Here is a 12,613-nt window from a genome sequence, read left to right as displayed (position 1 = left end):
TTTTAGAAATAGTATATCTCTAGCAGAAATAACAGGTTTTTATATAGTCAAGGTTTACATAGCATATTACAATTGCTGTCTCTCAGCCCTGTAAAGTCAGTGATATTATTATTCCCATTTTTCCATTGTTCAGTCATTTTTAATTGTGTCCAATTTTCCATGATTCTATTTGGTTTTTCTTAGCAAAGATACTGGAGTGGTTTGCCATTTGTTTTTCTAGCTCATTTTCCAGATATGGAAAGTGAGACAAACAAGGTTAAGTGACTTGCCCAGGATCACACAGTTAGTACATGTCTGAATCAGAACCAAAACTCACATCTTTCTACTTTTAGCACTCTATCCATTGTTCCATCTAGCTGCCTCTCAATTTCTTGAGAAGGGAATGATGTCATGAAAACAGCGTTTTAGGATAGCTGGGCTAACAGTAGTACATAAAAGGGACTGAAGAAAGGAAAAACTAAAATCAGCTAGAAGACCATGAAAATATATGTGTGTATGTATGTGTGTGTGTGTGTGTGTGTGTGTGTGTGTGTGTGTGTGTAGATCCTGTGTCTCCTACCAAATCATAAGTAAGATGAGTTGAGGGCAGCAACTATCTATGTCTTATTATTTTTGTATTCCAAATATTATGTGGAAACCAATGTCTTAAACATAAGCACTCAAATAAATGTTTGTTGATTTAATAAATTAGATCCTAGACTGGGAAAAAATATTGTAGATGGAGAAGGAATACATCTGTGAGATGGTTCAAGAGAAGAAATGACAAAACTTGGTGATAAACTGAATCTAGAAAAATAGAAATATATATTGTCAAAGGTAGAATAAGGTTGTTGAGAAAGAATTTAATGGGGAAGGAAAGTTTAATTTTAAACATAATGGAAAAGTCTTTTGGATAGCTGTATATATGGAACTATAAGAACGGCCAACAAAACTGAAAACTCAAAGTAAGTTTATGAGAGTGGACAAAAATATAAAATGTCCATACTAACAAAACAAAAAAGAGAGAGAAAGAAAGATTTAAAAACAACTCAGTCTCAGAAAAAGAAACTGAGTAAACAATAAATGAATTGCCAAGGAATGGGGAGGGTGGAGGAAAGGAATACTTGACCAGTTAAATTTCAAAGTAAAAGCTATCAAATATCTAAAAAGCAATTAATATTTATGCTACAGAAATTATTCTTCAAAATAGGAATTAAAGACACTCTAGGGAGTGGCTTTTAGGGAGACAAATATGGTCCTGAGAGATGTTCAAAGCAGAGACAAAGAGAAAAAGAACTAAAACAATCTCCCTAGTGAATATTTATGCAATTTTTTAAATCCTCACAAGATTACTATCACAATGTATGCAGAAAATAATTCACTATGACCAAGTATGGATGTAAGAATAATTCAACGCTAGGAAAACAATTAGCATAATTAATAATGTAAATAACAAAGCTAACAAAAAACCAAATGATTTTTTCCCCAAGTTCACAAAAAGCCTTTAATTTAAAAAAAAAAAAAAACCTCTCATTTACATTTTAAAAAAAAATAAATATAAGCATGGAAGGGCCCTTCTTTAATAAAATAAATAAATATATATATATATATATATATATATATATATATAAAACCAAGAACTCTTTGCAATGAAGAAATACTAGCAGCTTTCTCAGTATAAGTAGAGATAAAGCAAAGGCATTCCCAACTCCCCAATTATTTGACATAATTCTAGAAATATTATATCTCTAGAAACACAATAGAATGAAATTCAAGGTATAAACATCCGCAAAAAGAAGACAAAATTATCTCTATTTACAGCTAACATGATGTACTTAGAAAAATAGAGAATCAGCAAAGAAACTAATTGAGATGATTGATAGTTTCAGCAAGGTAGCAGAATACAAAATAAATCTTCACAAATCATCAGTACTTCTGCACAATACTAATAAATGGAGGGAAAGAAATAGGAAAACTTCCATTTAAAATAACCATAAAGTACATTAAATACCTGGCAACTTACCTATCAAGACACATGTAAGATTCATATAAATAAAAACTACAAAATATTCTTTACAGAAATAAATCAAAATTCACTATTCCTGGTTGGGCCATGTTAATATAGGAATGATTGAAAATGCAATCTAAATAAATTTTAAAACTTATTTTTTTTGCTAATCAGATTACTGAGGAGATGCCTTTTAGATTTATACAAAATAATAATGAAATTCTTTTGGAAAAACTAAAACTAAAAAAATCTCAAGGAGAATATAGTAAAAAAAAAAATTCTAACAAGAAAGGGAAGTAATAGCATTGTTAGATCTGTTGTATTGTACAACAGTTATCAGTACTATATGGATATCAATACTATATAGAGAGAGTAATTGAGTGAATAAATATTTATTAAGTGCCTATTATTTGCCAGGCACTGTGCTAAGGAAGACAATCTCTTCCTTCGAGAAACTTACAATATAAAGGGGGAAAGAAGCAGAAAATTTGGAAAGGGATCCTCACAGTGGGGGTGGGGTGTAGGGGAGATGCAGGAAAAGTCCCAAAGTTACAAGTCAAGTGGGGAAGGAGGAGATAGCCTAGGCTGAAGTCGCTCCTTAAAGGGAGCTTTATTGGTCTTCATGGTCTCACCCTCCCATCCAAATGAAAAGATACAGGGCTGACAGTATTATATAAGATGAGAAAGTTTTTATAGTGCATCCAGATGAACAATGATATTTTAAAAGCACAGAAGTCACATGAAATGAAACAGATAAGCAAGAAACTGAAGTGATTTAAAATAGTGGTCAACTGATAAATTCAAAAACATAAATTACTGGTAAAGACTTGCTTTTTGACAAAAACTATTGGGGAAAACTGGGATATAGTTTGGCAGAAATCAGGTTCAGATAAACATATTATGTAATAACAATAAATAATAATAACAGCATTTATTAAGCACTTACTATGTACCAGGCATTATGCTAAATACTTGTATTATCTCAGTTTATCTTCACAACAACACTAGGACATAAATGTTGTTATTATTCTAATTTTTAAGTTGAGAAAACTGAGGCAGTAAGTTGAATTTGAATTCAGGCCTTTTAACTACAAGCCCACTGCTCTATCCACTATACTAGCGCCTTCTAAAGACCTGGGAACAAAGTAGGTAACATGGAGGAATGGGAAAAATAAGACAACAACAACAACAATCCTACAGTATATGTGAGGAAAATGGATTAATTGGGAGTTATCCTGGGAATAAGTATGGCATAGTATAAATAGCATTCTGGATTTGAAGTCAGAGAACCCAAGTTTGAGTGATCTCTCTGTCATTCATCTAGTGTGACCATAGGCACTAAATTTCAAGTTTCCTCATCTGTTAAATGGGGGTAGGGGGTGTTGAACTGTTTGACCTCTGAGGTTAGCCCTGAAACTAAGATGCTGCCGTCCTTGATGGGGAAGGCAATGATTGGAGTGGGACTATCCATAGAACTCAGGTGTCCTTGCTCCTAGTTCCATGCCCAGACTTTTATATGAAATAATGCATTGCTCACTCCTGTAATACCTGCCTCTGAAGAGGTTGATGCAGAAGGATCTCCTGAGGTCAAGAGTTCTGAATTGCTAAAGTAGGGATAAAGTCAATTGGATATCACTCCTGGGATATAGCAAGCTCCTGGGAGAGGAAGACAACTAGAAAGCCTGAAAAGCCCAGGTTTGGAAATGAAGCAGATCATACTTTCTCAGCCATTTGGTAATGAAATTAGACCCATGAGTGGATGCTGAGCTTCTAGTCGCACTGAGATTGGGAGACCCAATTGGTTTCAAAAATAACAACTAATTTACACTGTTTTCCCCCTTTGTCTTTTCAGATGAGTCCTTGAAGTTGCACAATGGACCTCCTCGTAATGCTTACATGGAACAGAGTTTTCAGGGCCTGAACCCGGTTCTGAATATCCCTATCAATTTAGCCCATGTGGAGCAAGCACGCAGGAATGCAGCCATCACCGGCCCAAAGCTGGAGAACTGGGTGGACTCGTTAGTTGGGGGAATCTGGTCTGCAGTGGATATTTGTGCCATTGGCCCTACCGCCTGTCCCGTCATGCAAACATGCAGCCAAACTTCCTGGAGTTCCTTGAGCCCAGACCCCAAGTCTGAGCTGGGAGCCATCAAACCCGATGGTCGGCTGAGGTAGCATCTGGTTGTGCTATAGAATTTAAAAGAGAATTTCACCTTGAGTATATGGGATTCTGAAACCTCTTTCATCCCCAGCCCTCTCCCAACCAGTAGTTCCCAGGCTGGAGAGAAACTTTTATATTCACAATGTGTTTGAAGTCTAGGGTTTAAGAACCAAAGTGGGAGCCTGGCATTGTTCTCCCTGCAAATAAGCTCAGGAGATTGATAGATTGCCCCACCCTCGTCCTAAGGCAGTCATATATTTTCATTTTCTTCTTTAAAGCTCTTCCCTTTGGCTAGACATCTAGATAAACCATGGATTTAGTCTTTTGTCTGATCCCAAAGGACTATGGGGATTCTTTAGCTGATAAGTTCACTCCTCTGTGAACCAAAAAGCCCCTATGAGTATTCATCAGATCCATCAGCAATCCCCCAGAATGCTAAGTGGAAAGAAAAGCCCAAAAGTGATTTCCCAGATGTTGAGGGTTCTCTATCACCCATTTAATAGAGGGCCTAGTTTTATTATAGCTCAGATGGGCAGGAAATGACATTTGCTATATTTACTTTATAATGATGGCTACACTTCCTTACATACACACTTACAGCATGTAGTTGATGTATTTCAGGGGTGAAAATGCTAGTGGTCTATGGCCACTTATCATCGCTGGCTGGTGCTATAGGCAGATGAATGTGAGAGGTTGGAACAATGACAGTAGTTCAAACAGTTACCTCATATTGTCTCCCAGATATTTAAAGGGACACTTACCTGGGTCCCTGAAGAATGGAAATTTGACATATGCAACTGGTATGAGAGGGATGAGACACTGGACAGAGCAGAGTTCCTTGAATGAAAGGCAGAACAATGCCAGACACCTGCAGGGGTTCTCCCATTTCCAAGGCCAGTCCTTGCCAAGTGCATGATCGGTGCTGGTTATGAGTGACCAAATTGCATGACCTAAACTTTTTGACCCAGAATATTTTGGGAAGTCCTTTTCCAATCAAGTTTTTAAAGATATCTCTTTTCTTATATGCAATGCCAACTGGAGTACCTTACGTAGACCGTAAGGATAAGATCAGGGTTTAGATCTTCAGTTATTTAGGGGCATTTTGTTTTGGGTTTTAGTTTCTAATTATTTGAATTGCTAGAAAGGTCAAGGTTTTCTTCAATTCAACAAATTGAATGCCTATGATAAGTAAAGCAAGGACACACCCCATCAAAGGGCCCTCTCATTCAAACTGGAGAAAAATAAGCTATTGGGGTGATATCTCCATCATCCTCTACCATCCCAGAGGGGTGAAATTCTCTTTTAAAAACTGCACACTTGGTTACAAAAATGACCTAGACACGGAGCACCCAGCCCTTGTTCTGTTTCTCTCCATAGTGTTGGTTTGAAGCTACTGAAGTTTGCTTTGGACTTGAAATAGTGAGGTCAGCTGTGCTGATATTATGTCAGAGCATTAAATGTTATATGGAGCCAGGGATGCAAACAAGGACACATAGAAGGAACACTTTAGATATTTATTATTTATATGTTTTAGTCAATGACTAATTAGTAGGTGCTGTTTTTTGCAGCTTGACAATTATGTTATCATACTAACTAAAGCTGCCTTTATTCACAAAAGGCTCCCCACCCTTTCTCAGCCCCATCCCACTCTCAATTTGTGACTGTTGCTGACCCAGGGGTGTTAGGAACACTTGTTATGTTTCCACCCATATTGTCAGTAGGAGATGGAGTCATTCTCTTCCCATATCAATGGCAGGCTGATGCCCCCCAAGTTGTTCTCTTAGTCAACTCGTAGTGACAGCAGTAGGGCCGCCCAGTCCAAGTCCAAAAGGCTCTGGACAGAAACCCTCTGTACTTTGTGTAGGAGTCTAGTAGCTTCTCCGCAAAGCCAAGGAGGTGCCTAGAGACTGCAGCTCACATATATTCTGGACTTTTCTTTCCCTTTCAACCCTTGAGTTATGGATCATTCCTGTCTCCTGTCCTATTTGCTGATGAATATCCTTCAGCAAATCTCACTTCTAGAGCCCAGATTTGAAGTGAGATAACTGAGGGGAATGGTTTAAGAAGGTTAGTTCATCCTATGTGTGAAGCCACCTGGATAAAATTTAACGGAAATACTCCTGCTCCTTGGTCACTGAAAACAAAGAGGCTTTCAGAAATCTTAGGCTCAGTTCCACAGAAGTCCCATGTTGCTTGTATAGCAATATGTAAACAATTGTGCAGGAGGTTAAAAACTTAGAAACCAAGATACTTCTCTACACACAGTTCTCTGTGGAAGTATGTTAGCAAGGGCTTCACTGAACATTCTGGTTTTTAAAGCAGCAAAAATAACAAAACCTTTTTGTAACCTCTCTCTCTCCTAATCAGCCAGCTCAGTATCTGTATTTGTAGCAGTATTATTGGGGTGACTTCAAGCGCGAGCCCAATTGTATCAGTGTGGTTGATGTCAGCCTACAGTCACCCAGACGTTGTACCTACTACACTCAATGACATTTCTGACTTAAAATCCTGGAATGAGTGGAGAAACCCCAGAATTATTTCTGGGAGAGTCCAAGCTGTGAATTTCTTCTTCTATGCTTAACTCCCCATCCATCCTGCTATAGGAAAGTAGGTTGGGATGTGGAACACCCATTGGGGTTTTCACATTTTGGGACCAGAGAATATACCTTTGTAGATGTTACATTTGGTGAAAAGGAGAATTCTAAATGAGAGCCCAATTGCACCAAGACTTCATGATAGCATTTTTCCAAATGAAAACGTTCAGCCTGTTTCTCAGCCCTACCCAGAGACTGATTTGATTATTATTTGGAGAACACATTGGAAAAGCCAACTGTGATCATGTGCTCTTGCTTTCTGTGGAAAAGTCACATTTCTTTGGGCACAAGGTTTTGTTTGCTTTGGGGTTGTTTGCCCTGGAATCTGCTTTGAACTTTCAGTGCAGAACAGGGTGTCTGGGGAATGAGAGCAAATCCTCTGTGGGGATTGTTGTTTGTAACTGGCTGAAGTAATGATTTATCAGGTCAAAGGATAGAGTGTAGAAGTAGGGGTTAGAAGCAAAGAATCTAAGCTTGCCTCCATACCCACATATTGGTAGATGGCCCTTTGCATAAATTCTTAGTCCTGTTTAGGCACAGAAGGAAATCCCCAAGCAAGTTGTGCCTTCCACCCCTTGCTACCTATTTTTGGACCTTTAATCCAGAACTCATCCCAGAGCTCTGCAAGTATGTGGATAGAGCAGCCCCAGTCACTTCAAGGAGAAGGGAAATAAGTTCAAGGACTCCATATGGTTTTTCAAATTGTAATGGATCCTCTTCCAGGAAAGCATAGCCCTAATTAGCCAGAGACAGTTTTTATTTTTTTATTTCAGACAGTTGATTCAGGCTTGAGTGTGAACTATGGAATGTTAGGGCCAACATGCAAGATGCAGGACACAAGGAAAGGAAGTGTATAAAAGCAGCTCCTAAGAGGAAGAGGCTCCACCCAAGTCCTACATTTGCACATACTTGTGAATTGTAAGCTAGTGCCCTTGGATACTGGTTTTATGATGCAAACGAGGCTTGAGGTTGTATGGAGGTCTTTGTGAATCAGCCTGGGAGTGCCTGGCCAAGAGCACCTACCAGTGGAACAGAAAAATAGTATTTAGGGATGCCCACCCTCCCTCCCAGAGTCTGTTCCCACGAAGGTCAAAACAAGTTGAAATCGAATTAGATCTTGATTAGATCTGCTTTAAGAACATTAAAAAAACATTTCATTCCCTTTGAAGATATAACCATATATCACTTTTAGGTTTTTGTTTTTAGTCTAAACTTGAGATTTTATTTGATATAGGAAAGTGAAAGTAGGTAAACTCTCTTTATCAAACAGATCAGCAACTCTTCTGTAACTTATAGTCTTAAGGTATTAAAATATACCAAAAGGTATTACTTACCCAGGATCATTTTTCCAGTATATGTCAAAGCAGAGCCTGAATGTAGGTCCTCATGACTCCAAGGCCAGTTTTCTGTCCATTATGGGATGCTGCCATCCCCAAATTCTAAGTGTATTTTTCCCTAGCTTTTTGATGCTGGAAAGGGATGGCTATGATCCTGTAATAGCCACTTAAAGGTAATCACCATTTATTCCTGGTTATCATCTATAGCTATGGTGAGATGAAGGGCAGAATCCCATTGGAGCTGTCCACTAAAGAGTCATCAGTATTGTCCAGTGTTGATCGTTCATATTCTATGGGATACCGGTAAATCAGTCATGTATCTACATTCACAGAAATTTGCTGCTAAACAGAAAAACTCCCATCTTAACAACATTAAAAAAAACAAAATTTAACTCCTCCCTCCCCAGTTCATAGGCGATTCTAAATGACAATATGTAAAGAGAAAGTAATAGTGAGAAGTAGCATAAATATTTTTAACAACAAAGAAAGGAAATATTAGGAAAGAAGCAAATAATCCTTTTATCCTTCCTAAGACTTAGGAAACTTGTTGCACACATGTGCACACATATACACATACATATATGTGCGTATGTATTTCCATTGTATACATATATATATGAATGTGTATATATACTACTCATCTTAAATCTGCCATTGTGTTTACTCCAATAGAAAGTTTCTACTAAATAGTGAAAGGAGGAGGGGTAAAGATAATTAGCATTAGATCTATTCCAACTGCCAGTGCTATTACTTGCTACATTTCATGGCTCTGGTAGGAAAAGATTCAAGATATACTCCTCTCCCCAAATTATTTCCCTGAATGATTTGCTCCAACCATAAATTTGGAGATAAAGAGTTTGCCCACGATGAGTGCTGACTAAGATGTAATAGCATGGTAGACAAAAAAGGGCCTTCCTTGGAGCCACGAAGACTCAGTGGATTCAAATTCTGTCCCTGATAATACCTATCTTTGACACTAAGAGCTCAATATTTCTATCCATGTAAGACTGTGAGTTGATGGTCTGTAGTAGTAAAGAGAGTTTCCATGGCATGGTTTTTAATATGGATGCAATCACATAGATTTTAATATGGATGAAATCACATAGATTTCTTTAGGCCATTGTCCTCCTATCTCCACCCTCCTATACACACATATATCAACCACACACTAAAGTCCCTGGTTATCTTTTTTGGAAAATGGAGCCAATCCCTATTATGAAGGACAGCTGTGATTCTCCATTTCCAATCCTCATCTCTCATCCATTTTTATTATCCTGTTATGAGACAGAAAGTTCACAGGATTTGAACATCATCAGCCATCAGATCATTTGCTGCTATGTAGCCTACCTAGAAGCCTTCAGCCCACTTGGCTGAGGATTTCATGTCTTAAACAACTTTAAAATGAAAGGAAAACATCAAAAATTTCCAGGACAAGAGAGATATGGTGTTAGACAAACTTGTAAAATTCCCCCAACCCCGACAGCAGAGACCCTTATAATAGGTTTTTATCTAGCGTACACATTCCAATCTGTGGTGTTCACCCAGTGGCAATGTTAATTCAGGTCCTTTTTTCACTTCTCCTTGGCTTGCTACTGTCCAATAACAACCATGACAGTAGAAACTGGGGCTGTCCTCTTGTTCACATACAGCTGGCTAGTCTAGCTCAATCATCTGTTTTTTTGGTTTTTTGGTTTTTTTGCTTCTGCCTCAGTTACCTGATTTTGCCCATGAGTTCTACCACAGGTGCTACCTCACAGTGTCTGCTAAGAAGTTTACCTGGGGGAGGGGGGAGAAAAAAAGTATCTGAAATCTCCTTGAGCTGAATGTACAATCTATGCAAATTCTCTCTGTTTCTCGCTGTCAAACACTTAGAAGTATTACATATAACCTTGCCAAACTAACAGCAAGATCCTGTACAGGTTTCTCTGATGACAGAGTACCAATTTTCAGCGCGGTTAAATGCGCCCCCGTTTGTATATTGTTAACGAGTTGTCTTTGGTTCTGTTGTCACTAAGCCCCTTGAGGGAGACTGGGCCTCTGTCTGCCACGAATCCCTTCCTCTTGGCTGGGAATATTTGGATTGCTAATGTCTCCCCCATTCCAAGGAGGTCTGAAGACCCTCCTCCCCTTCCAAAAGGAAGGCCCATGGCCTCACTGACTCTAGTCCCCTCTCCACTCCTTCAGAGCATGTCATCTTTCATCTCACAACACAACAAAGCCTTAGGTTCCTCCTTTTTGAAATGTGGCCTTAAAATCATGTTGGAAACGTGGATGTTGTCTCACTCCGGATCTCCGCCAACATCACAGAAAGCACCTTGAGATTGCTGCTATCCCTCCTACTGGGGGACCCGTCAATTTACAGTTTCACAGATACAATGGAAATTGCTTACAAATTCAGTCTTTAAGAAAAATGACCTTATATTGTTCCTGCGGGCAAAATAAAGGTTTGGATGCTCTTATAAACCATAGCCAACTCTGGAAGTACTCTCTTACAGCATGTTGTAGCTGTAATGGGTTGACTTAATTACCTACAAAGTGCTAACATTGAGCTTTTCCTTTTTACCCTTTAAAGACACGGTAACTTTATGATCTTCACTCAAGGGTAAATCAGCAGCACCTCTGTTGTTTATCCTTTTGCCCTTGTTGAGTATCATTGGCTTAAGAAAGATTGCACTAAATATTCCCAGCTGATCTTAGAGGTGCCACCCTCTCAATCCCTCTAGCCTCCAACTGCTTTTGTTTTGATTCCTCACCATTTGATCCAGCCCAAAGACAACAGAAAATAAGGTTTTCATAGTAAATTCATTGGCTTTGAATGGATTAGTCTTTCTAGTTCTTCCTGTCTTTTTTTGTTGTTGTTGTTATTGTTGGTTCGTTGGGGTGTTTGTTAATGGCCTCATCGTAAGTTATTACTGTTCCCTCATTTTTCAGAGACAGGTGGTGATATAGTTTTAAAAAATAACTATTTTGTTATAGATCATAATATGCATAAAACTGTACAGAAATATTTTGTAATCTATTGATTTTAAAAAAAGAGAGAACATGTAAATACAGTAAAGTTAAATAAAAAAAAAAGAATTCCAATGGCACACACTGAAAGATGTAGATATTTTGTTATTTATTTAAAGGATTATTTTATGAGCTATTGAATTATCTGAAATTGACCAGTAATCCAAGTTTCAAAAAGTCCAAATGCTTTTTTCATGTTGTAGAATGTGATCTCCAGCAATCATTGCACTACCCATTTTTGCACCCTTCTGTCTTTAATTTAGCAGAACAACAACAAAAAAAAAAAAAAATTGTGCCTTAGCTGTATTTTCTGTCTAGGGGAGTTTGTTTTTTGTCTGACAACGCGAGATTTTTTGCAGAAAACAGTGGATGTATTAAATACTGTATCATACCAAAAACACCATGGGTGTATATAAATGCTTTCTGTCATACTGTGTTTTCAGATGCAGAATTTTAAAATTAAAAAAAAAAAAGAAAGCTATCTTCACGAAATGGTGTCAGTGTGACTTCTTTTCAATGCTATTCCAAAATTTTGAGCTATGATTTGGAGGTCTGAGATAGCCATCATTTTAGATCTCTTCCACTAAGATCTTTGGTTTGGGTATGAGAATAATAAATCAATCAGTAAGCATTTACTAAGAACTTAATATGTGCCAGTCACTGTGCTGAAGATTGCTAATGTCTCCCCCATTCCAAAGAGGTCTGAAGACCCTCCTCCCCTTCCAAAAGGAAGGTCGATGGCCTCACTGACTCTAGTCCCCTCTCCACTCCTTCAGAGCATGTCATCTTTTCTGCTCTTGATGAACTTATGTTTCATCAAGGGACATATACATATGTGAATAAGTGTGAGTGGCCAAGGTAAACAGACTATCATTTATCCAAAGAATGGACCTATTGAAGATTACCTACATTTTACCTGATTACATCCTAGCTTTTTATTGGTTCAAGTCTCAGGAGGAGTTTGTGGCTAAATATTATATTCCCTTTCTTCCTCAAACATACTATATTCTCAATTAAGTATACAACTAAGGCCTTGGTTTTCACTGACAAAATACTACTTTGGATTTTATAAAACCCTAACAGCTTAAATGTACTTCCGTCTGGGGTTTTGTCCTCCCTCGGCAATCTCACTGCTACTTTTCAAAGTATGCAGAATTGGTACAAATTCAAATAGCCATCCAGATTTTAATACACTTACATATCTGAAGAAAACAATTAAAATAAGGTTTACCAAAATAGAAAAGATAATGAGGGGAATCAGAAGAGCATAGTTGTCTTCCCTTTTATCCATTTCTCCATTAGGCAAAGCAGGATAGCAACTGAGTTGGGTTATAGGTAAAAGGCTCTCTGTCCCGGAGAAAAGGTATGGAGGAAAAAGGCCAATGCAAAATAATTTTTCTAAGAGCCCTGATCCCACTCAGGTGGTCTTGAGTTAACTTTGAGTTTTTGTCCCTGGCTTCTCACTGACTATCTCTTTACCTGGGGAGCAGCCATGACTGATAGCACTTAACTCAATCCACAGTAA

At 38.0% G+C, this 12,613-nt stretch overlaps 1 protein-coding gene across 1 annotated transcript in view; it reads left to right on the top strand.

The window, feature by feature from the left end:
- The window catches only part of XYLT1 (xylosyltransferase 1), a 422,795-nt gene extending 411,215 nt beyond the window's left edge, over positions 1-11,580 (top strand). The window contains exon 12 of the mRNA XM_051961070.1: positions 3,840-11,580. Within this exon, the coding sequence (XP_051817030.1) occupies positions 3,840-4,162 (323 nt within the window). The 3' untranslated portion in view covers positions 4,163-11,580. The remainder of the gene's footprint in view (positions 1-3,839) is intronic.
- The last annotated feature ends 1,033 nt before the right edge of the window (positions 11,581-12,613 follow it).

This window comes from Antechinus flavipes, chromosome 1 (assembly GCF_016432865.1).
Source record: "Antechinus flavipes isolate AdamAnt ecotype Samford, QLD, Australia chromosome 1, AdamAnt_v2, whole genome shotgun sequence".
NCBI classification, from domain to species: Eukaryota; Metazoa; Chordata; class Mammalia; order Dasyuromorphia; family Dasyuridae; genus Antechinus; species Antechinus flavipes.
The sequence above is the reverse complement of the archived record's forward strand: the minus strand, read 5'-3'. Positions and strand labels throughout refer to the sequence as shown.